At 52.5% G+C, this 25,752-nt stretch overlaps 1 protein-coding gene across 2 annotated transcripts in view; it reads right to left on the bottom strand.

Annotated features, from left to right (window-relative positions):
• Positions 1-1,584: 1,584 nt before the first annotated feature.
• The window catches only part of AJAP1 (adherens junctions associated protein 1), a 145,868-nt gene continuing 121,700 nt past the window's right edge, over positions 1,585-25,752 (bottom strand). For both annotated transcript variants that reach the window (XM_039474486.2, XM_074379966.1), the window contains exons 3-6: positions 22,982-23,069; positions 20,741-20,986; positions 18,727-18,858; positions 1,585-11,306 (exon numbers count right to left, since the gene is read on the bottom strand). In XM_039474486.2, the coding sequence (XP_039330420.1) occupies positions 18,786-18,858; positions 20,741-20,986; positions 22,982-23,069 (407 nt within the window). In that variant the 3' untranslated portion in view covers positions 1,585-11,306; positions 18,727-18,785. The remainder of the gene's footprint in view (positions 11,307-18,726; positions 18,859-20,740; positions 20,987-22,981; positions 23,070-25,752) is intronic.

Raw genomic sequence — 25,752 nt, 5'->3', positions numbered from 1 at the left:
TAAAAATTAGATGGGTGTGGTGCCTACACCTGTATTCCCAGCTATTCAGGAGGCCGAGGAAGGAGGATTGCTCGAGCCCAGAAGTTTGAGGCTGTGGTGAGCTATGATTGTGCCACTGCACTCCAGCCTGGGTGATACAGCAGGACCTTGTCTCAAAAGAAAAGAAAAGAGAAGAAAGAAAGAGGAGAGAGAGAGAGAAAGAGAAGGAAAGAAAAAGAAAAAGAAGAAAGAAAGAAAAAAAGAAAGAAAGTAAAGAAAAGAAAAGAAAGAGAGCAGATAACCATGTGCCGGAGATGTCTCCGGAGGTGTGTGAGGCTGTGGTTGGAGCCGACGTGGGTTAGGTGAGGTCTGGGTCCACTGGGACCCCCTTCCTGGCCTAGGGACCCTTAACCAGCCATGACCTTGTGTTGCTTGGTCTGCCCCATTTGGCAAATGGGGCAAAGTCATACATGGATGATGCATATGACCTTGGTGATATGTTCAGGTAATTTCAAATATGTGACAAGACACTGACAGGCTAAAAGGTGCTTAGCAGGTGTAGAGCAGACCTGGGGCTGAGAGCAGGGTTCACTAGAACACAAGGCTACCCCGCAGCCTTGCTCTCATACCCCGAGGCTTAGCTCCAGCCGGCTCAGGCACAGCTGATGTGAAGGCTCCACCTTTACGTCCACATCAGGGCAAAAGACATCCTGCTTCCATGAAGTGCAAAGCCAAGTGCAGCATCCCACCCAGTCTAAGGGGCGAGTTTCTCAACCTCAGCCTCTGGGGCTGGATGGCTGTGTTCCGGGGCTGTTGTGTGCTGTGTGGGGTGCTTAGCAGCATGGTAGCCTCTTCACACTGATGCCAGTAGCATCCCTGTCCCCACTGTGACAACCAGAAATGTCTCCAGACATTGCCGGATGCTGGGGGTGGGCGCGGTGGGATCTCCCCACATTGAGAACTGCTGGCTTAGAGGCGGGGGCCTTGCTCCCACTTCCTCTGCCTGATCCCAGCATGTCTGAAGTGGACACGGCTCTCTTTTGCACTCTGCAAATATTGTGAGTGTGTGAGGAGTCTCCTGGCTCTGATCCTGGAGGCCCTTTGGAATGTCCTGCCTTGGCACCAGCACAGAATTACAGACCTTGGGGCTGCCTTTGCCCCAGGGCACGGCTTCCTCTGCAGGAAACCTTTGTAAGACATTTGCTGGATCCCCCTAACCCTGAGCTTCTGGGCCTGTGTGGTCTCAGATCCAGTGTGGTAGACCCTGCCTGGTTAACTCAGACTCCCTTAAAAGCAACCCCAGGGCCCAGACACGGAGACCCCAAAGTGTTTTTGGAGTTGTTTAACTGGGCAAAGCACTGGTGTGGAAGTCATGAAGATTCAGGGAGGAAATCTTGGCCTCTGAACCACAGGCATGGAAACAACGCCCATGTTCTTAGAGGGGGTTCTCAGGTAATACTGTTAAAAAATAAACAAAGAAATAACATAAAAATAAGTCCTTATGAGGTCATGGCCTACACTCATGCTCATTCTTTTTTCTCTTCTTTTTTTTTTCTCGTATTATGTTTTTTTAATAGCAACATCAGAGTACTAAATATACACAGGAAAGTTAATATAGGTGTTTCATTTACAATGTTTTCCAAATACATAGCTTTGAAATACAGAAACAACTTAAAAAAATCTGGAATAAAAGTTCACCTGTAAGGAAATCACACCCAGCCACCTGCCCCCCGCCCCCCACACACATATATTGTGTCATTTTTTTGGTTTATTAACATGATTATGATATGCATTTAAAGAAAAGAACCATAACGTGAAACTACAAGAGGTTAACTCTCTCAGGAAGATGATATATAAATATGTCTATACAGACAGCTGTGGTATAGATACACGGAGAACATGGAAACAGAGAGGCTTTTGTTTTCCTTTTGAAAAGTAACAAGTACTTCTTGTAAAAGTATAAATAAACAGTTAACAGTTTATTGTATCAGAAAATAATTTAGGAAAATGAAAATAAACATGGTTTTGGTATACATGAGTAAGGGGCTGGGGGAAACAAAGTTCTAACACCTGTGAAGAAACAGGCACGTGGCCGTTGCTGTTGAATTTCCTGTCTCGTGGTTCAGCTTCGGGTTCATGAATTTCTAGTTCCATAGGCGAGCTGAGAAGGAGGAGGAGGAGGGGACGAGGGACTCCATCTTTAAATCAATGCAATGAGACCCGGTGAATTCAAGAGTTATCTGAACACACTAGGAGCATCAACTTGGACCTGCGTCCTCCTATTTCTCAGGTCTGTCACTCTTAGATAGATGCCCCTTGGGAAAAAGCCAGTCAATAATTTGGATGTTTCTCTGAGTATCCTGTGTATTCCACACCAATGCCCAGATGTGCCCAATGGCCAATGCTTGATGTTGAGAGAAGTCAAACATCCAAATGGTTGACCGCCTTTTCCACTGAACACGGACACTCTAATGATCAATGGGAAGTTTACCGCATGACAAGCTCAGCCGGCAAAGATGCAGTTGAAAGAGAATCAGACTTCACAAAACACACATTGGAGCCAGACTTGTCCCTGGTGCTAACCATGGTGACATCTCTGGGACTTGTCCCCATGCATTCAGCCTTTGGTGAAGTTTCCACAGAATTAAACAGTTGGAAGGTTTCAGACGTTTCCCTTCTGTTTGGTTATTGGCATTTTCTAAACGGTTTGCAGTAAATGTGGCTCTTTTTTGAAAAAATAACGTAAAAGACTCTAAAAAGTTTTTTATCAGTGCATGGCCTCACGCTTCCTTCAATGCCCAGTGCAATCCTTTCTGGGTCTAACTCACATTCCCGGGACTCCTGCTCTGCAAATACGTGGAGCAACCTGACCCTGGCTTTTAGTCCCACTCGTCTCTCACCAATCCAGGTACCAATGGTAAGTTAGTAAAGGTCATTGGTAAGGCCATTAAAGTTCCCGTGAGGCTTTGCTGTCATTCTCCTTTCCGTTAAAATCATTTTAGCTGGAGGGTGGCCCTGCTTTGGGCTCCAGCACCTGCCATCCTGTTTCTTCAGGAAAGAAAGAGAGGGAATGATCCAAATCGGGCTGTCAGAAGAGGAAATTTTTTAAAAATGAAAGAAAGAAAAACTCTGAGAAGACCATTATTTGGTGCTGCAAACTAGGCACCTGTTTCTGCCAGCTCCCAATGTTTCACATCAACACACTGTTAGAAGGCGCAGAAACTGACGTGGACTTTGTTCTTCCGTCTTCAAACCAGGCAACATGACATGTGACAGATCCTGAGACGTTCGCAGAGCCTCTGTGTGTCACCTCAGGCTGGGAATTCACCTTTAAGGACCACAGTCATCATCAGTTGACTGATAACTAACTTTGCCAGGGCCTTTCACCCTCTGGCTTCAGAGGGAGCAACGCAAACACGACGGAAAGACAAGAAACAGAATAAAAAACGTCTGCAGATAGATTGTGGCAGTTAAATCCAAAGAGGATGTGGCCAGACACCCTGTCTGGCACGCCCCTGGGCTTTTCGAAACCAGTTTCTCTGCTTGTCTTCCAGTCCCTTAACTGGGAGAATTGTGCTTGTATGTGGAAGTGACACCATATCTAAGAGCACCTTAGAGAATCCTGCTCCCCATAGTTTCTAGGGTCAAGTTCATGTTGACTTGCTGCACACTCAAGAAAGAGACTCCCATATTGCTTCATAGACCGTAAGTGGTCTAGGCAGTCACAGAGCTTGGTATTAGAAATCCACACGTATGCGAGAGAAATAATAAGAGAATGGCGTTTCCACCCCAGAATAGACTGTGGAGGCAGAAGGAGAGGGTTCCCCTGGGAGCAGCAGCTGCTGCCCTCTAGAAGACCTTGTCAAGAGCCATGCCATCGGCTTGCTCCTATACACACACTTGGCTCTCAGCAGCCTGAGACTTCAACAAAGCCCTTTCTCCCTCATGCCCCAGGTGAGCCCTCCAAAGCCTGGAAATTAGGGTTGGGGTGTCACAGTGGCTTTCAAATTTTCCCTTTTGGCTTGGGACAACTGAAGAGTGAACAGGAATGGGATCATTCTGTTAGGAAATGAAACACCGGCCCAGGGATTGGTTCAATGGTGTTTGTCCCTGCAGTTCCCTGTACGATTATTTCAAACAATTATGCTGGGGGGCCTCAATATGTCCCCCATGCCACATTAGTAGTGGCTGTGAGTCTTCACGGTACACAATGATGTCAAAAAGAAAAAAAATAGAGCTTAGGACTGCATAGTGTTCTTGCTCCTTCCATGGCCAAAGCTATCCTTAATTTTCTGGGTACAAGAACTTGCCAAATTCAGTAAGACGAGACTGAACTGCCAGTTTGCCAACCCAGAGGCTATTAACATCAACACTAATAAATTTTGTTGCAGAAATGACGAACTCTGACCAAAGCTAACCACTGTGAGCTGCCTGCACCCATGCAAGACTGAAGTCTCTAGGGAGTTGTTATTTCGTGTTGCAAATATTTGGGTGTGGAATCACAACATGAAAACCTAGGTCTCCAGGGGATTCTGTTTGAAGAGAGCATCACCAGACAGAACTAATGAACTTGAATAAAGGAGAACTTCCTACAGTCTGGTGCTCCCTGCATCTTTTCCTGCTGCCCGCAACTCAACAGATGTTTTACTATGGAATCCAAGATATTGGCAAGAATTAATCCAGTCCCATGCACATGTCTTAAGAACTCTCTTGGCTTAGCACATTAACCCATTTAATCGACTGTTATCTATGGCACATGTAGGTTCTGGTTCCAGCTTACAGGAGAAGATCATTTATATGGCCATTAATACAGACAGTCACTGTTCCCTTCCCCCATTACTCACTAATGTTTAAACTCTAGAAACGTGTGTGTCCCAGATGGGGAAGCTTGGCCCAATTTATATTATGCCCCTTACATATGACTTAGATTTACGGCTCATTCAAAACTGCTCTCTTGATTCTATGTACAGTAACTCTTAGAACATTTAGCAGTGAATCCATTAAGAAGAAAAGGCAATGGAGCTACAGGGAGGATGCATTTCACACTTTGAGCTCCAAGACAGGCCCGTCACCACCGAGTTGACCATTCTCTTCAGTCACCTTTACAATGGGGCATGGGCTATGTGTTTGCAGGTGTGGGGTGGGGACGCCTGGCTGCTGTGTTTGGGAATCGATGGAGAGAGCCTCGCTCCTCACACTCTACTGCCTTAGGGACCCCAAGACTAACATTACCTGTCTTGCTCCTGGATATTCTGGGGGCCACAGTCAGCTGTGGCCTATGTGTTTAACCCTACTCAACCAAAGTGAAGTAAGATGGAAGACGGGACATTTGAGGGCTTCTGCACGAGGCTGGATGTTCTGGGGGGAGCTGCTTTGTGTTTCAGGCGGGGCGCGGGGTGGGGCCGCTCCTCGGACAAAGCGGGACTGTTCCCATGTTCCCTCGGGCTTCAGCATAGAGGGAGGTAGTGTGACGAGTTAAGTTTCCTACCTAGGGATGGCTTGGTCACAGAACAACCCACATGAACTCTGGAGACTGGCTATCGTGCTCACTAGCTGAGACCTTTCTAGAATGGTTTGAGTCAGAAGAAGCTCCTTCTTTCTGTTTGACTGATGGCTGGGGTGATTTAAAAGACAGAGGTTCTCTGCCTAGACCTGTTTTAGTCACACCTTACATCCAAATACAAGCTCTAAACCCAGGAACACAGAAACACAGCTCCATGCTTCCTGCTCTTTGGAAGGAAGGGCTGGTAGCATGTTTCAAAACCCCAAACAATCATTTAAGACCTTTCTGGAACCCTCAGATAAGGCTGAGTATAACTAACACAGAGAGCCCGGCTCAGAGGGAGCAAAGAAGAGGGGGTTTATCTTCCTAGCAGGCGGCACGTCGATGTAAAATAAGTGGGGAAGAATAATCAAAGATCCTCAGATGATGAGTTTGGCTCATTTATGTGGGCTGTGCTATTTACACTGGAAAACAAACAAACAATCAAAAAACAGTATGGCAGAGCAAATTGACAAACTGCTCCAAAGTAACCACTCAAAAATTACATGAATCACGGCATGTGTAGGCATCGCTGCTTACTTAAAAGCAGATGCTGTTGAAGAAGGATGTCGCTAAGTGCGCTCAGCGCGGGGGGAGCTTCTGGAGAGGCAGCTGCCCGCTGGCACCAAGAGCAATGGCACCCCCATGGCACCTGTGCCCTGAGGGCCAAGTCTCTGTCCTTGAACCCCCTTATCCTCCTTGAGACCTGGTTGACTTAAGACCTGGTTGGCCTGGCGACCCGACAGATGGGACCAATATGGGGAGGGGCTGGGGCAGAGCCAGCCAGTGCCCAGGGATGTGGCAAGTTCGATGCCAGGGCAGCAGCCCTCACCCTGCCCCTGCCCCTGCCCCTGCCCCTGCCCCTCTGCTTCCACTCTTGCTGGAATGGCTTCGGACTTTGGTGGAGAACCAGGCACTGTAACAACTGCAATGTCTCATCCTCAGCACTGCACTGCATGCTTATCCAAGAGCTAAGACTAAGGCCTTCTTGCTCCATCCCACACCAGACCGTCCTCAGGCAGCAAGTGGCAATTTCCCAGAAGGTGACGGGTGACAGGAGGAGGAGAGGCAGACAAGCCTTGCTCTCTTTCTTCCCTCTCAGTCCCCCCACTCTCTCCCCCTTCCCCTCCCTCCTTCTCTGCCCCGACCCCATCACTTTGCTCTTTTTCTCTCTACTGTTTTTTTTCTCTCTCGGAATTATTTTTGTTTGCTTTCACATTAGCCATCCGCCTCCTCCCACTGTAGAACGTGAAACCCACAAGAGCATAAATGTGCCCACCTTGCCTCCGACTGTATTTGCCAGTGTGGTAGAAGTTGAACAAACAATTTTGTTGAATTAGAGGATGACTGACTGATCCGTACGTTACGGTGATCCAGGATGGGCTGTTTCTCTCCAATGGCGTATGCGAGTCGTGCCTTAAACAACTCACATGATGAAACAAGAATGGCGCGTCTTGGCATCTTTTCCCACTGTGACTTAAGAAATGGCTCTGTGGCAGGGGCAGGGGTAGGGGAGAAGACAGCCCAGCGAAGCATCCAATTTCATGTATGCCCTGACGAAAGAGACCACCTTGATGAAAGAGAGTGACAGTGTCAACAGACAGACAAAAAGAATGTGTGTTCTGGTGCCATCTTGAAATAAGTATGTGAAGGTCCAGCCTGACCATGAGAAGGCTGAATGAGAGTCCCGGCCTCAGCCCTGGTTCCTGGTCTTGTCTTTCAAGATATGGGGTCAGTCCAGCTTCCTGAGCTACAGACAATCTTGGACCACGTGGGCAAAAGAGCCAAAGGGTCAGATACCTCTCCATGGGCAACAGGGTCAAAATGGAGACCATCTAAGGTGGTTGGGTTGATCCTTTAGTGCGTTCACCTTTTAATATGGCCTACACGTTAGGCATCACACACACAGTTCTGAAGACAAAACCTGTAAGCATGGCTTTTCCTGATGCTAAAATATGGCTGTGAAAGTGTCATGTATTTTTGAAAGAAAGGACTGATTTAAGATGGTAAGATCACATCAGTAATAAGGGGTTTCCTGCTGTCCCAATTCAAAGAGTGGGTGGGGTTGCCGATGAGTCCAGGTGTCTAATTTCATGACGCTCCAGGAAGGACTGGAGTGAATATCTGGGAGCTGAATGAGTGATATGAGAAGTCCACACAAACTCAAGACTGGGAAGGACTAGAAATATTACAGAGAAGAGAAGGTCCCCTAAGCGGTCTCTCCCTTCGGTACACAGGGAGGGCAGTAACTAGGAACTCTGACAGCCCCCTCCACACTCCCCAGGCTGTCACTACGCTTCCACGTGGCATGAGAAGGCTTGGCTTTGTCTCGGTCATGGTTGGAATCTGAGCCCAGTGGGGAACAGCAAGGAAGCCCCCCAACCATGCCCGGAGAACCCAGCATTTGTCATGCCAAACTCGGAAACCAGAGCAATGACACGCATCTGCCAATCAGACAAAAGTGACATCAAGCGCATGAAGATTCGGGGCGACTTCGTCTAGAAATGGACTTGACTGTATGACAAGGAGCGGATTCCCAGCTGTTTCTAAAGCTTCAAGGGCAAATCCCAGGTGCCAGGAGGCTGCCAGGGGGTTCGCGATTGTGGGATCTCCGAGACTCCAGGAGTAGGAAGATGGAAGCAGACAAACACTGGAGAACCCTAACAAACCACGTCACCCTTCCTTGGAGTGAAAGCTCGAGCAGAAGTAAGGACCAGGCCTTGGGTGAGGGAAGGGAAGTGTCTACTATTCGACTTTGAATCCCAGGGGTCAAGCAGAGAAAAGAGGACACCAACCAGCCTGAAGCACTACCCCAAGGCTGCAGAAGGACTGATGGGGCCAGCTCAGCAGCCACCGACCCACCAAGTGCATGGGCATGACATATACATACGGCCCGAAGCAGGAAAGTCCTGTGCTCCGGTGCGGACTTCACTGTGGTTGGTGCTGCGTCTCCTGGGTCCACTTACTTGTGGTCATTATCTCCTCTTATCTAGACGATGATCCCAGTTGAAGGGTCTGGGAGAGCAGATAACCATTTTAAAAAGTACAGTAACACGTACGTCTTTGCATACAGCCGGACGCAGCAGCCTTTGCCCGTGTGGATTTATTTGGATGGATGTCATGGCGGTGCAGGAGCAGACTTTCGGGTGTGGAATGTGCGTGCCTCTGCTTGTCTGGTGGGTGTGCCTGTGTGGGTCTCATAGCCCTGCCTTGGGTCTGAGGCTCTGGTGTGGGACGAGGGAGTTGTTGCTTTATGTTTCTTTCCAAGGCTCCGTGTCTTATGGACCCAGGAAAGAGTTGAGGGCATCCAGGGTGCAGCCTGTGGTCGGGGAAGGGGGGCCGAGCTTCAGGGAGACGATAGAGCGGATACCAAGAGTCCTTCGGGAATCCTGGGTTCTCACGGTCAGTGAACCAACGGGCCCCCCCACCGTCACCTCCTCTTTGGTTGGGCTCACACCTGAGCTCAGAATGCCAAAGACCAGAGCAGCAGCCCCCACTGCCTGCCAGATAAAGCAGACGGCCCTCACCATGCACTCACACCCACTGTGCTCACCTGGAGTCAGGAGGAGGGAGTGGCTGGAGGAGAATGGGGTGGAAGGCCGGATGACGCACGCACGGGGAGGGCTGCAATGGAGCGCCATGCAGGTGAGTGCCGGGAGCCTGGAGACGGCCAAATGCCAGTGGCGGATGCTTGCACTGTCTCAGCATGTGCCAAAGCTTGGGGGAAAACGACAGGACAGAAACTAAAGAACAACTTTTCCTAATTCATGAGCAATACCACGGACACAGACCTCACAAAACAATGCTTTCCCCTCCGGAGGCTTTACTCTAGGCGCTCACGTTTCAGGAGACATAAAGTGAATTTTTCAAGCACGTTTCAAAGTGTTTTAGAGGGGGACTGAGCCCAAGGGAAGACTCAGAAGGTCATCAACCCGGCCAATGAGGAGAGGGAGGTCGGCTGTCTGGGAGGTCTCTCGCCTTTTCACCTGGCCTGTGACATTTCACTGCATTGGCTCACACACTCTACCGCTGAAATCAAAGTTGCACGTGGGCTGTGAGTGAGAAATAGTCTTTGAAGACAGAGACCTACACCACCTTAGGCGTCTTCCATAGATGGGAACTGTCCTCTAAGGAGGCACAGCGCGGCCACGAGATGCCCCCTACAGCCCTACAGCACCCTGTGTTGGCAGCAAGTCTTGGACACCAGTGAGCCCGTTTCAGACGAGGCTTGGGAGGGAGGCCCCGAGGCATGGCAGTATTTTTGATCAAGTGTTTGTGGCTGGGATTCTCTGTACGGATGCTCAGGTCTGGCCCCCGTTTCCACAGAAGCTCTGCAGTGGGACTTTCCATGACAAAAGAGAAACATCCGTCGGTCACTGGAAGCTGATGGGAGAACAGCCTCTTTGCTAAGGCTTCCCCCAAGATTGCAAGTCACCCATGGGCCCTAGAAAAAGCGAGCAACACCTGCCCACCTGCATCAAGAAGGCAACGCAGCGCCGGCCGGGTGGGGCAGCCTGCGGGGTCTGCACACAGAATGACTATTTCTCGTTTTCACACCAACTGGGGCCCTTCACGTATATCTAAGTTCTGCCCTGACATCACACACACACGTCGTAAGGATATACTCCTTTAATTTTTGGAACTGGAAAAGGTCTTTAATCCAGTCTATGCTTGTATGACACACACATCCAAAAATCCACCACCCAGCCAACCCGAGCCTCAGGCCCGTTTGTAAGCCACCAGCTACATCAGCGTGCGCATGGCTGTTAGGTAGCAACTTCCAACATTTAAATGAAAAAAAAAATCATATTTATGCATATGTGTATATATATATATATATATACACACAAACATATATATATACATATATAAAACCATGGCATTCTTCGTTCTAGCCCAAGACCGTAAGTCACACATTTGATGCCACTCACCGAATGTCTAGCAAATGCAGGAGGTGTCATTTAAGCGCCTCCTCGTCTGGGTCAACGCTGTCCCCTCCCTGGGTGAACGGTGATGGAATACCAGGTCACCAGAAAGAATATGCTCACCTGTGGAACTGCATTTCCAATAGATGCGAATATATGCTTGTGTGTGTACTGTGTGTGTGTGCACACGTGTGTGTAATATGTGTGTGACGTGAGTTGTCAAAGTAGAAAACACTGGTTTATTCTGTTCATACTAAGCATGTTAAATAAATCAGATTTTGTAACCTATAACACAATTTTTTTTAAAAAGAACATTTAAGATCTTCAAAAATTGCTACAGTACAAAAAAAGTGTGTGTTGTGTGTCTGTATTTATATATTTATATATGTATATTAACCAGAAATAGCGACTCTGTCGGAAGAGATTCCCACCCCTGTTTTCTGTAAGATTTCTCCGCGTGATTCGCTGGGCCCCGGCGCTGCGGCCGAGGCTTTCGGGTCAGTACATGGCACATAATGGTATTATTGGCACAGGTTCAGAATCGTAGGACGAATCCTAGGTTTCGGATGCTTCCTCCCGGCCCTTCCGCGGGTGTCCTCGTCTCTCTGCCTCCGGTTCCTTTCCTGCATTGCTTCTTTCTGTTCTCCAAAGAAAACTCTGGGAGAAGGCAGTCACCCATAGGCATGAGCACTTTTACAAAAATAGATTTGGCCTAGAGCGTCCTGCTCTGTGAGTTTCCCACCGGCAAACAGAAGTGGTGGGTGCGGGGACCCTCCGCCTTAGAAAGCTTAGTTTTAGGTTTTGTCTTTTGTTTTGTTTTGTTTTGTTTGTTTTGTTTTTACAGGTTCACCAATGGAATCCTGTGTGGAGAGAAAACAAGAGGAGAGTGAATGGCAGCGGCCCGGGGTCGCACGGGGCCCCCACGCGCGGCACCCCTGTGTGCAGAGCCCCACGGCTGCCCTCATGGGTTCACGGACACTGAGGGTCCCTGGAATGTGGACAAGGCCCCACTAGAACTGGGCAGCAGGAACTAGAAGAAACACTGGGAGTCCTGCGGCATGAGGTGGGGGCCAGAAGCTTGTGTGAATTCTGGTCATGTGCAGAGCTCTGAACCTGCTACCAGGGGCTAGGACCACCCCCTCCACTACCTCATGGTGGGGGCGCCGGGCCGGGGCATCGGGTCCCAGGCGTGCACGTCAGGGCCTGAGTGTGGCAGCCTGGCGTTCCCTCCCTGTCCCTGGGTGGTGGCCTGGAGCCAGCTCCACTCCTGTGCCACAGGAAGACGGGGCACCTGTTTCCCATTACCGCTTAGCTGCAGGCTCCCTGCGGCCAGGACTCCGGAGAGATAAATGGACTCTATCAGAAAATCCACTTCCTGCATCTCCCCGGAGGTGAGCTTGCTGAAGAGAGAGAAGGCGAGTCCCACCTGTGCACAGGTCAGGTGGGCTGACTACGACTGCTGCCTTCAGCAGGTGGACTGAGAAGGGGCGGAGCCTACCCAGCCAGCCTGAGCCTCAGAAAATGGGAAAGGCAGTGTCCCTGGCTCAGTGAGAGCCCCCAGTAGGTCATCATCCCTCAGGGAGTCATCCTGGGCATCGCTAGGTGAGCTGGAACATGTCATGGCCCCACCCGGGGACCCTCTGCTCAAAGCTGCGTCCCTGTCACGGGGATGGGGTGCTGTCTGGGTCCCTCTGCTGTCACTCAGATCTCCTCTCAACTACAGGCAACTAGGACTCTCAACAATAGAAAGGAAATGCCACCATGTCCTCATCTGTGCAGATGACATGTATTAGAAAGTGGCGGGATGGGGCGGGTGTTCGAGCTGATCCCAAAATGAAGTCGGAAAAGCACTCAGTGGCAGCTCCATAATTTTTCCAGCAGATCCAGGCGCGGCATGCTGCCGGACTGGCTCCAACATAGCCACCGTTGGAGGCTTTCAGAAATGCAGATTCCCAGGCCCACCTCTGGAGACCTGGAATCAGGTTCTTGGGGTAGTGCCTGTGAGCAAGGGATGTTCGGAGCTCCCCAGGTGAGTTCCGTGACTGCAGGTCCTGGGCCCATCCCCCAGTTCTTCTCAAAGACGAGGGTGTGGCTTTCTCTCTCCTGAATCAACTGAGCCTATTGCTGTGATTCTGGCTGGGATGGGGGAAGAGGGGCCCCAGCGGGGACACGCCTGCTGTCTGTCTGCAGGACACATCCCGGGAGTGGCCGGGGAGGCTGGCAGGCCGCGGAACAGCCCCTCCTGCGTGGCACCACGTCCCTGATTGCCGCCAGGAGCCTCAGTGCGCCAGATTCTACTCATCTGAAGGTGGGGGTGAGAGGCTGGTTCTTACCCTGGACCCCTCTGTGTCTGGACAAGAGGCTGGGCCCTGAGCGTCACCTTCCTGCCCGCTGCCTCCAAATGACACCCGTGTGGAAAACTCCGTGAAGCTAAGTGGAGTGTCCGCTCAGCTCTGTGGGAAGACCAGCTGCTGTGGGCACAGGGGTCACTGCATGTAAAGAAAGGGGGTGTCCTGGCCAACATGGTGAAACCCCGTCTCTACTAAAAATACAAAAATTAGCCTGGTGTGGTGGCATGTGCCTGTAATCCCAGCTACTCAGGAGGCTGAGGCATGAGAATCACTTGAACCCGGGAGGCGGAGGTTGCAGTGAGCCGAGATGGCGTCACTGCACTCCAGCCTGGGCAACAGATTAAGGCTCTGTCTCAAAAAAATTTAAAAAAAAAAAAGGAGGAAAACATGCTTTTGGTTCAGCGCTGGGTCACTCTTGGTAGCCTTACTCCAGCTGTGCCCCACCCCCACCCACCTCTTCCACATTCCCGGGATTTGGGGAAGAGGGGCCTAAAAAATGAATTAATTATTACAACACACAGAGAAATGTCCCTCTTAAAGGTCTATCTTGCTATTGCTGTTGAAAGTTTAAAAATGCGGGCACAAATACCGTACGATTCTACTTATGCAAAGTACCAGAGTCACCAAATCCACAGAGACACAGAGAAGAACGGGGGGCCAGGGCTGGGGTAGACGGGGGGTGAGTGTTCACTGGGTGCGGGCATTTAATACGGGGCGGGGGGAAGAGGTGAAGGGCTGGCTGTCAAGACGCCTGCACAGCACGGTGAAGGTGCTCAGGCCGCTGAACTAGCGCATAGAGGGTGAAACGGCCAATTGTATGGTACGTGTATTTACCACAGTTAAAACTTTTCTCAAAAGGGAGATAAAAATATTGGGGTCACTAGAGGCTGGGCTTGGAGATCCTACACTGGGTCGTGGTGTCCCAGGACCGTCACCGTGTAAGCTGCTGTCCCTGTGTTCCCTGATCTCTGACTATTCACAAGGCGACGACCTCCCTCTCTTGAATGCATTCGGGGTTGGACTGTAAGTGACATGGTTGCCACCTTAAATAGAATGGTTTCCTGCAGGAACCATGGCCCAGCTGCTTTCCAATCCTTGATCCTGACCTTAAACAGGAGAGTAAAGGCCGGAGGAGCAGCTTCCACCCCTTGCGTGTCTGGCCACGCTCTGGAGGTGTTCCCAGGTAGACATTATCCTGCCGCTTTCCCATGTGAAGGCGGAGGTGGAGGTGACAGGGAGCCAAGATCGAGCCACTGCACTCCAGCCTGGGTGACAGCGCGAGACTCCGTCTCAAAAAAAAAAAAAAAAGAGAAGGTCTCCTGTGCTTCCTACGCTGGCTCATGAGCTCCTTCTGCCCTGGGTCCCGGCCGCCTCTCCATCTTGTTTTTCTTCTTCTTCCTCTCTACATTCTGGGTTCCCTGATTTCAAGTTGCAAATCTCAAACCTCAGATCCTTCAGGTCTTGGCTGGAGAGATCACCTTCCTGGGGAGGTCCTCCTGGATGCTCCGTTCCTTCCTGCACACATCCTCTATTTTACTTCTGTGTCCTGGAGCACTGGCTCGGTGACATCTCGGGCCTGGGACCATCTGCACCGAGCTTTATTTGGGCAGGTGGGCGAAGTATATCCTGCTGGCAGGACGGCACCCTGAGAACGAGGTCTCCTGCTGGTTCACCATGGGTCCATGCAGGTTCCAGCTCTGTGCCTGGCCCGGAACAGGGAATCGATGCTGGAGGAGGCTCAGGGGTGTGAAGCAGCCTCGTCCTCAGTCCCTGAGACTCATCCATAATGGCTGGAAACAACCTCCGGGGACGGAGGTAGATGCTGATGCAGGGAGCCACAGACACGATGTGCAGGATCAACTTGCGGGTGGCAGCCTGTACCCCGGGCGCCAGACATCCCCAGCCACGCAGGCAAGGGAGCCTCTCCCAAGACTACAGGCATCGCTCTACTCTGCGTCTCCGGATGGAAAAGAGAGAAAAGGGGGCGGGGGACAGAGAGAAAGAAAGAGAGAGAGAGAGATGGTGCCAATCCCGCACCTCGAATGGCCATTTCCAGAGCCACGCTGGCTTTGCAGAGGGCGGAGAGGCTTCCTGCAAGACCAAGGTGGCATCGCAGCCCTGGCCCAGGGGGAGGGTCTGAGGTTGCCCAAGCTCCGCCAACGCCTGCTGCTCAAACTTCAGCTACTTGGGTTTTCTGTGCCATACTTAGCACATGAGCCTGTCATTCGGCACTAAACCCAGAGAGGGACCGAGGGTCCCAGGCCAGCGGGAAAGACGGAGAAGGTGATCCCTGGACCCCATTGCTGGAGTACAACATGGCTGAAGGTGGACGTCCACCAGGGTTCCCCGGCCCAAAAGGGAAACTGTGTGTGTCTGGCAAAGGCATCTTCCAGATTGGGGTCTGGGATAAATTCTGCCCTCTGCTGCCTGGAAGGAGACTCTGGGCCGGCCTGGCCCCACTGGGCTGTGTGCCTCACCGTGGGTTACTGGGTGTAATGACCAATGTCTGCTTTTACCAAAAAAAAAAAAAAAAACAAGCAGAGCAAACAGGCTGGCCGGTGCCCCTGAGGCAGGGCAGAATTTCTCTACAATCTGAAGTGGCTGCTTTCCCCCAGAGTGTTCGTGGTGCTGTTCTCAGCTCAGCTTCCAGAGGGTATGGACGCTGCTTTGAAAGGCTCCTTGGAATAACAAGAGTTCGACATTCTATTAATGTACATTTTTGAAGAACAAAGCGGGAAGGCGCAGGTGCACTTTGTATTTTTTGATTATTTGTGTCTTCCGTGTGTTTTTGCAAATAACAACAATGCACGATTTATTTCTCCCTGGCTTCGGATGCCAGAGCTTTTATGACTTTGCAGGCTCGGTTCAGAACGAAGCGGCCTTGGCAAAGGGAAGGAGGCTGACATTCATGCGGTCTGCTGACGTTCACCCGCTGTGTGGAAGATGACAGGGAGTTAGTTGGCGAGCCAGTGCAGGGCTGCTTTCGGGGGCCCTTCCTTGGGCCGGCTTCATTCTGTCTGTGCGGAGCAATCTGGCCCCACCACGAAGGTGTTCTGAGGCAAGAAAGTGTTGGAATCTCTCGTGAAGGCCGAATCTAGGGTGCACCTCTGCCGGGGAACCACCGGCATCCCGGACGATCGTTTGCAGGAAAACCAACGTGGCTGCCGTGTGGCCTCAAATGTGCACATTTGAGGACTGGAGGGCAGTGACAGCGGTGTGGTAAGAAACGGGCTCGTCTTCATTAAAGACGCGTTTGGAGAGGCTTCCCAGCGACGCGCCAGAAGCGGCTCCGCTGGCTCTTAAACCTTAATTAAATGTTTTAGTATTAATTGCTATTTATTTAGGGACAATAAGCCCCCCAGCAACTCTGACACATCTCTTGGTTATTCTGCACCCGATGCTCACATCCAGACATTGACTGCAAGATTCAGGGGATACTTAGAATCCCAGCGCTTTCATGCTAGCAAGTGTTAAATGGTCTTCCTCCAAGCTGTGACGGAATCTTTCGGTGTTTATCAGGAACTAACAAGGCTGTGAGGGCGGCCCTCCTGGTCCGCAGCTACTCAGAGGCCACCAGGACTGAGCCGAGGCTTCGTGCCGGCAGATTCGGAGGCTGAGCGTGGCTGGCTCGCAGTAAGACCCACGGGCTGTTCAGAACTCTGCGGCCGACACACCCGAGGGCCACGAGGAAGGGGTGCGCTCTTTAGATGCAGAGATGTTCCTTGCATAAATGCAGGTGGTCCTGAAACAGCTCCTCGGGCACAGTTGGGAAGTGGGGTCCACCTGGGACCCATCTGGGGGAACCCCTATCTCTTGCCTTTGCTGGGGCTGCAGCTCAGGGCTGGCCCACCAACAGTGTTTCTGAGGGGCCTTCAGTGCCCCATGCTGCTGGAAGGGGAAGACCAGGCTGATGAGACACAAAGGTTTTATGGGGAAGATGAGTAAATAAAAACATTTTTTCCTTTTTTTTGCCCTATTTCATCTTGTTTTTGCAAAGTCAGTGCTGTAGCTTCTGGTTCTAATGGAAAGGAAGGATCCCTTTGGAGTGGGCAGGGGAAGTCTGGGAGCCAGGCAGCCATCGGGCGATCCAGCCCCACCACTTACAACCTGGCTGACCTCGGCTAAGCCTCAGTTTCCCCACTTGGAAAAGGGATTGCTGGGAGGAACGAACAAGCAAAACGTGCTTCATGAGCTGCTGTGCAAACATTAGGAAGCTTTCCCCTTTCCCCGAGGGAGCCGACCACGGCCAAGTCATTTAACCGCCTACTGCCTCAGTTTCCCCACTTGGAAAAGGGATTGCTAGGAGGACTGAGCAAGTAAAAAGTGCTCCATGAGCTGCCGTGCGAACATCCATATTAGGGAGCTGAGCTGTCCCCTGGAGTTGACTTCTCCAGTTCTGTGGGCCTGTGGCTCTTGGCAGGAAGGAGTGAGGGTCTTTGACCTTAAGGCTCAGCATCTCCCAGGTCAATGAATTATGCATCAACGAATTTAAAAAACCATAACAGAGATGCTGGCCACCACCAGAACCCAGTCCCTACAGCGGCTGTACCGGGGGCTAGTGGACTACACTGTTAGCAAGCCAGCTCCCTGTGGCTAGCTTGGCTGGCACTTCAAAAGGGGCTCCCTTCATCAGGGGACCTTCGGTGAGGCGGACATGGGCACTGGCTTCTGACAGAGGCGCTCCAGGGCGCATATCCCCCCACTGAGTGGTGGGGACAAGCTGCCTCTTACCTGCCGCAGCAAAGGCCCTTGCAGGGCGGCTCGGTTCCCGTTCTAATCTAATTACGTTTCTTTGCCAGCTGGCAGAACATGTTGGCTTCGGGATAGGGAGTGAGGGCTGGAGATTTGATTTGGAGCAAACATTCGGTTCATTAATGCCAGGATGAGAAACTGACCGATTCACTCCCCTCGCTGACTGCAGCCGGCTTCCCACCCCAAGCGAGGTGGAGCCCGCTGAGTCCTCAAGACCTTCCCTGCCCCTGAGGACACGGTCCGTGCAGTCCCCCATATCAGAAGGTGGACGAAACGGTGAGAAAGAAATATTTTCAAATATTGGTAGTGCATCCTAGAAATAGGGCTCCCTACTCACGGAAGGGATCTGAGGTCACCTTTAGAAGGAGGCACTGTGAGGCTGCTTAGAAAGCCCGGCATCGAAAAAACCACGAAAACAACAGGAAACCCTCCTGCTGCACCCATGGGCTGTGCTTATACAATGCATGGGATGTGCAGTCAGGAGGGCGAAATGCTCCTTCCCCTTAGCAGCCCGAGTGCTCGGAGACTCTGCACAGAAGGAGGCAATTTAACGTCAGCGTTAAAGTTAATATCACTGAAAGCAAACCAAATGTTCCCATCCAGCAGAGCGTGGAAAAATCCTGTCTGGGTGCCGGTTCCTGGCTTCAAATTAGTAGATGTCTCGACTCTTCCCTTCCTTTCTTTATCATTGTCTTTCTTATCTCTTATTTTTATATTTCAAAATCGTATTTTAATTCTGCCTCGCGCCCTCCCCCGATGTAGACACGTGACGGAGGCGGCGAGACTCCTGCCTCCCTGGCCGCTGCCCTAATCTCTTCCTGTTGCGGGAAATGAGAGCTGTAATTGCCACTTGTTTCAGAGAATGACTTTCCCTGCCACGTAGGCCACGTGCGTGGTGGCCTTCCTGCTGGAAGGAGTGGCACTGATAAGAATAGTCAGGACGTGTCATCAGGGTGCCTGAGTGTCTGCCCTCTCCTCCCCGGGACGAGGGGGGCACTTCTAACAAACCCAACACCAAGATCAAAAGCCCAGCTCCCTGGCTCACGTTCAGAGGAGTGGTGCCATTGGAAATCCACCCACCGCATCTAGGAGGACCTCCGATTATCCCAAAATTCAGGGGAGGTGGGGAGGAGAGGAAAGGGAAAGAAGAGAGGGACGTCCAGAGAGAAGTACCTACCATGAAACGGTCACATGGCGTCTGCCCTGCCCCCAGGAGGTAAAAAAGGCTTCGGCCAGTCAGCAGGAGATTTCAAACCATTTCTCAGACACGAAGGCCACAGGAATAAGATGCCGATCAGAAGAGGAGGGCCTGCGGTGGACGGAAAAACGGGCTTTTGCGTGCTGGCACAGAACACAGGACAGGCAAGCCGGGGCAGGCCTGCAGTGCAGACCGGCTTCCTGAGAGAGGAGGCGCGCGATGTGGACCCCGGCCTTTCCAGGAAGGGACGTCCCCCGCTCCCTGTGGCTGGGGAGAAGTCCTCGCACGCGAACGCGGTCTACCCTGGGAGGCTCTGGAGGACACAGACTGAGGGGTCTGGGCACCCGAGCCCTTTGCTGCGCCGTCTCCAGACCGTCGTTTTTGAATTTGCAGGATTAGCCCAGAGCCCGGGGTCTCTGCCTCTGATGGCAGATTTGACCGACTTTATTGCACATGACAGAAAGGATGGAACCTGGCTCCCCAAAATGTCTCTCCCTCATATTTTGTCACCTTTGAGACCAAGCTAGCATTTTCCAAGGCCAGTGAAACCCGACAGAGCATACCTGCGGCCAAAGGGCAAGAACTCGCTCCATCCGACGCTTCCGTGCCAGGGCCTGAGAGCAGCAGCTGAGCCAACCGCGCGCTTGGCCAGCCCCCGCCCCACCTCCCCGCACAACACAGGCACCGAAGGTGGGAAAAGAGAAGCAACAGAGGCCAACCCACAGCCCTCTGCCCTCTACCCACCACACACGGCCCAGGCACTGGCTGGCCCAGATTCATATCCAAGCCAACATCCACATACTCAGTGAAATGGTTTGGAAATCTGTTAGCCAGTTATTTGTGAACTCAGCCTTCTGGAGGTCTGGAACGGCACCCGTGAGCTGCCCAAATGTCTGAGTGTGAAACCACTGAGGTTTAGAAAAACAGCTCTGAGGTTCTGAGTGCCACCATCCCCCCTTGGAAGGGAAAAGAACGTCTTAAGACAGAGAATTCGGCAGATTGCAGAATGCAACGTGGACATCCCAGAAGAGGCACAGCCAGAACATCTGCTCATTCCAGCCAGCAGGACCAAGACACTTTAACTGTGGACACTGTGGCCCTGGCAGCCCTCGCTCACCAGGACCCCTGAAAAAATCAGCAAACAGAACGAAAGGGAGCCTGCAGCCAGCCCCTTCTAAAATGACTCACGTCCAGTCGCCTGGCCCTGGGTTCCAGGGGGGCCCTTCCAGGAGGCCTGGGGCAGTGTCCCCTGGCTGCTAATTCCATTGTGGCCCTTTCCAGCCAGGCTCACAGCCTCCTCCTTTCTTCTTCAAGTTCTTGGAGACTGTTTATTTAATTTACAAAATGATGCATACATTTGTTTGCTCACTTAAAAAAAAAAGCTTATTGATATTTTAATTTAATTCTGGACAACCCTTCGGAAGCTGACTCAAGGGTTTCTTAAATATTCCCAGGGATGGCTGTGGGGTATATTTTCTTGGGGGGATTACACATGAATAATAAAACAAGAGGAGCATTTAGTAACGAACGTCTGGCCTGAGAGTCTGGTGGGTATCTGATATTTTTGTGAAATCTGTCGCTGACATTTTATTGACAGGGGCTTGGAGACGCTGGCTCTGGTGGGGGCAGTTGTGATCTGTTGATATTTAGGAGGCGGATCACCACAGGGCTGGCCTTTGCGCTCTGGGGTGGGGTGTGAAGGATGGCATCTCGGAGTGACGGCCGGGAGAATACGCATTTCCCGACACTGTCAAGTCGAGGGGTCTGGAAGGAAATTCCAGCCACTGTGTGCTCTGGGAGCAGACACATGCCTTTGCTATCAACCCCGCTTCTCTCGTTTTGCCAAATCAGCTGTCCGCCCTGGCCGGGACCCCCAAAGCGGTCTCGGGGAAGACCTAAACTGACCAGCAGCTCCCGGCTGAGCCACGCCAACCCCTGAGTTTGGGACCGCCAACAGCTTCGTGGCTGCAGGGTCTAGCAGAGCCGAGCTTACCGGTTTCCATTAAATGTGGATTTGTACTCCCCCGCCGTCGAGTGCAGCGTCTCGTCGGTGTAGACGGGCACAGACGCCCGGACGCACTCGTGTGAACACTGCAGGGTCTCGTTATAGGCTGTGAATATGTCCAGGCTGCTGGGCACCCGGGCCGAGGTGAAGTCCGTCAGGTTCTGGCAGCTCTCTTCCTGCTGGTTGGTCTTCCGCTGGTGGCTGTTCCTACGAGTGTTCCCGCTTTGGGCACAGCTGGAAGAGAAAGAGGTTGGGGTGGGGAGACGGGCAGAGGTCGAAAACCCAGCAACACAGCTCCAGAGCTTCCACTGTGCGCCTTTCACTTTCAGGCCTGAGCTACGCATCATTTCATATTAAAAGGTAATTCCTAGCCTCTTCAGAAAGATCAACCACAATCAAGCAATCAACTCTTTTTTTAAAAAAACCGAAATGTGAACTTAAAACATGGCTATTGGCAGCGGGGAGGATGAGGGGGAAGTGGTGAGCCATGTGATTGCAGAGCTAGGGACTGCTTGATCAAGGAGCATCAGCCAGATCATGGTGCTGACTCAGTTTCCCCACGAACTCCACCACGGCTAAGAACCGTGATGGGTCCTTTCTGCGAGAGGGGCCTAGAGCATGTGGAAGCCTTGGGGTACAGGTTGGGGTGGTCCGTTCCTTCATCTCAGAATGGACTATGGACCTGTCTTTGGGGAAAGCTGATGAGTGAGGAAGCCCCTGTCCCCAGCCCCCCTCCCCCTGCAAGGGCAGGTGCACAAGCTGGAAATGACAAGCTGGCTTGTCCTTGGCCCCGGATCACGTCTGCAGAGGGAAGTGTCCTGCATGCCCTGCCGGCTATGGTCTGGAACCTCTGAACCACAGGGGCTTCCAGAGGCCGCTTAGAATGACCATGGGACTCCCGCCCCGGCCAGTCCAGAGATTTGACAAAGCAAGAATCAGGGGCCCTCAGATGCCGCTTCTATGAGAGCACAGGAAGGACAATAGGGGGCGGCTGGGACGCCCCTCCCCTGCTGCATGAGGAGCCGAGGACATCTCCCCTCTTTGGAGCCATTTCCCCTGCCCGCCCCTTCCCCTTCACGCTCAGGGCCTGTGTGGAGGGCAAGGGGCCGGGGGGTGCACCGTCTCCTTCTAAGTCTCGGTGAGTCCCTGCTGTGGTTTTCCCAATGCGAGGAATCTCGATTCTTGGAGCAGAAACCTCTTCCGTCATAAACCAAGGCCAGAAGGTGAATGCCAAACCCCCGGGGCAGCCCCGCCCCTCCGAGGGGAGGTCAGGTTCACGGGCCTTGCTCAGCCACCCTCCTGGGCTGCTCTCCCAAAGCGCTCTTTGAAGGTCTGCTATGAGCTCGAGGGTGGGGAAAGCAAGATGAAGGCTTCACATCAACCTGTCACAGAACAGGCTACAAGTCCCTGTCTCTGGGGAGACGTGGTCAAGATGGCTGGTGGGATTTGTCCTTCCACCCTCCACACGGTCTGGGGGTCCGAGGCCCCTTCTCTGGCCAGCCCCTGCCTAAGAAGCCCCATTGTGAGCTACGCGTTGTTCTCATTACCTCCAGAAAATGACGGGGGCCCCAGTTTGCTGCCTGTCAGGAGGTGGCTCTGAGGCCTCACCAGCCAAGTGGGAGGCCTGTTGAGGTCCCCAAGGCGCTTCTGAGCAGCAGGGTCTCCCAGCAGTCCCCCGACTTCTCAGGGGCTTATCAGGTGTGTACACCCAGCAAGGCCGGCCTCAAAGTAGGCCAATTTCCAGGAGGAAGTAGGCAAAGGCAGGCTGCCTGGAGGAAGGCAGTAACCTAGTTCAGCACGCAGACCGGCTTTGAGAGGAACCCAGAATACAAACGGGGCTGGTTCAGCAACCGGCTGGCGAGCCCCAGCGAGGGTCGTGGGATCCCGCTGGCAGAAGGGCCCCGCCTCCACCTTTCCAGGGAAGGTAGAGGAGACAAGACACAGGGACTGTGCTCTGGGAGGACGGCATCCCCAGGGACACCTGGATCCCGAGAAAGAATCTGGAACCCGGGACCACACATACCCCAAGAAACTCTGTCCCGAAGGCTGGACTCGCTGGTCTCCTGCAGGGAAACCCGGAGAGGGGCGGGCAGCCTGTGGCAGCCGAAGTGCCCGGGGCAGAAGCCAGCAGAGCAGGCTGGCTTTGAAAGTGGGGTCCTTTCTGTGTTCACCACCCAGGGTCCCCTAAAGTCCCCCATTTCTGGGCCAGAAGGGCCCGAGGAGCCTTACCAATTTTTTAAGACAAGAGTTGTGATGAGAGCAGCTATGACCATGATGAGGGAGACGGTGATGGTGATGATCTGATGGACAGCCAGACCTGGAAAGAAGGAAAGAGGGAAGAGGGCACCCGTGAAACCAGGTTCAGGAGGCGAGGGGCGCCGGGAGAGGTGGAGGCATGTCCCCCCAACCCCGCTGTGGATGCCAGGTTCGATCCACGGCGGGGACTGCGGGGCAGCATGACAGATGCTCAGTTTGCTCCTCCCTGACTGCAGCCCGTGGGCACGAGGCTGTTCTCACCTGGGTTCTAGGAACAGGGAGCTCCAGCTCTGGGCTCTCTGCTTCCACCACTCTCTTAGCCTCCAAGCTGTGACCCGGATCATAGACGGCTGTGCTCTTTCTCGCACCGACCAGGCCCTTCACCTGCCTCTTCTCCCCGGCAGCAGGTCAGCTCTGGCTGAGATACTCCCCACGGCCCCTTTCTCCTTCTCACCCTGCACCAGCTCTGGTCTTCTATTCTGGAATGTGAGCCCCAGCGCTGCTGGCCTGTGAGTGGGAGCAGGGTTTGCCCTGACCCAGGAGGAGCCAGGATGAGCCAGGACATACTGGGGAGGTAGGAAGAGGAGCACGTGGGGTGACACCCTTCCAGACCCAGGGCACTTGGGTCAGGGGAGGCATCTTCCTCCTTCCAGAATCCTCGCTAAGAAGTTCAGGGCTTCATGAGGTTCCAGGAACGAAGTTTCAGGCCAGTGGTGGAAGCTTCCCACAGCCCCAGAGGAGAAGGCATGGTCTACCTTGCTGCCCTGGCTCCAATCCCTGAATGGGGAGGTGGGGACACTGGAATCGGCAGGACAGGGACAGAAGGACTAGCCACTTCAGAAGTGGGGCAGGTAGAGCTCCCGCCAAACAGCTGCCTGCTGACACCCACACCCACGACGGCAGAAGGCAGGGACTCTCTTCCGTCCCCTCCCTCTGTCCCAAAAGCGTCCGTGGCATTTGCCTCTAACCATAGACATGGGACTGGGGAGAGAGGAGAGCAAGCCTGCAACAGCTCCTGCCTCTGGTCCCCACCCCAGACCACCTTCTTTCCTGACTACACGTTCTGTCACATCCCACAGATGCTGGGGACATCCCCTGGCTGACATTACCAGCCAACCAGGTCTACCCGGAAGGTCCCCGTCAGCACCTAAGAAGCTGGAAGATCAAGGCAGTCAGGGAGTCCGCCAAGCCCACGGGAGGCAGCACCCGCTTCTACTCGTCTCCCCACGTCCTTCCGCCTGAGATGCAACCAACTGTCCTGTCTGGCCCGGGGCTCCGTCTGTCTTGGTGTCCGCTTTGCAGAAGCCCGGCCCTCGTACGTGAGCAAGCTCTGGGGCTGCCGGCGTGAGAACACTGCGTGTGCGTGTTTCAGCATGGCAGGTTTCAGTGTCACATTTTTTCTGGCGGCCTCCCAAGGACAGTCTCTTACCCAGATGTTAGCTCTCTGCTGGATATGATCCTCATGGGGGAAATTGTTCATAAATGATTAAACATTGGCACAGCCAGAAAGACAAACTTTGTCTTCCTGTCTCCCCCTCTCTGGGGGTGACTGCTGTTTGTCACAAGGGATTCCCTCCAGGACCCAGAGAAGAGCAGCACCAGGCAAAGAGTGGCGCAAACGCATGAGTGTGGTGGGTCTCCCCCATCTATTGATTCAGGGACTGTTGGTTGTGCACCTACTGTGTGCCTGCAGTGCCAATACTGCTCACTCACAGGGAACAGCTGCTCTGGAGCCCCCTGTACGAATGCGCTGCATTCACTGCAGTTCTGGCTGATGACCTCTCATAAACCTGTGCCCAATCTGTGCCACCTGCTCTAAGCCTCTGGGCAAGTCCCTTCTCTGGGACTGCCAAGCTGGTCTGCTAATGAGTGGAAAGCTAAGTCATGCCACAGGGACCATGCCGAATCCCACCCACAATGGAGTGCCTACCAGCCCTAGTAATCTCCGTCTACGTGCTAAGTTTCCTGAGACCAAACTCAGACCTCGTGTGTAGAGGAAGGACTGAAAAGGATGGCCAGCTGTGGAGGGTGGGTTGCCTGTTGAGTCTTCTCTTGCTCTCTACCCACACACTCCCCCCGGCCCAGTCAAGAGAAAGCCATGCTGTCCCGCACGAAGTGTATGTGTTCATCCTGTGTCTGTGCTTCTTGTGAGGAGAAGGAGGCTGCTGATGGTGATGGTGATAATAACCATGATGGTGGTGAGGACAGTAATGATAATGATGGTGATGGTGGTGATGATGTTGATGGTGATGATGGTGATAGTGATGATAGTGATAGTGACGGTGATGATGGTGATGATAATGGTGATGGTGGTGATGCTGCTGCTAATGGTGGTGATGGTGATGGTGATGATGATGGTGGTGATGGTGGTGATGATGATGGTGATGATAATGATAGTGATGATGGTGATGATAATGATGGTGATAGAGATGGTGATGATGGTGATGATAATGATGGTAATGGTGATGATGGTGATGGTGATGATGGTGATGGTGATGATGATGGGGAGGATGGTAATGATAATGGTGATGGTGATAATGATGGTGATAGTGATGGTGACGGTGATGATGGCGATGATGATGGTGATAGAGATGGTGATGATGGTGATGATAATGATGGTAATGGTGATGATGGTGATAGTGATGATGATGGGGATGATGGTAATGATAAAGGTGATGGTGATAATGATGGTGATGATGGTAGTAATGATAATGATGGTGATGATGATGGTGATGGTGATAATG

This window comes from Saimiri boliviensis, chromosome 11 (assembly GCF_048565385.1).
Source record: "Saimiri boliviensis isolate mSaiBol1 chromosome 11, mSaiBol1.pri, whole genome shotgun sequence".
Classification (NCBI taxonomy): Eukaryota; Metazoa; Chordata; class Mammalia; order Primates; family Cebidae; genus Saimiri; species Saimiri boliviensis.
The sequence above is the reverse complement of the archived record's forward strand: the minus strand, read 5'-3'. Positions and strand labels throughout refer to the sequence as shown.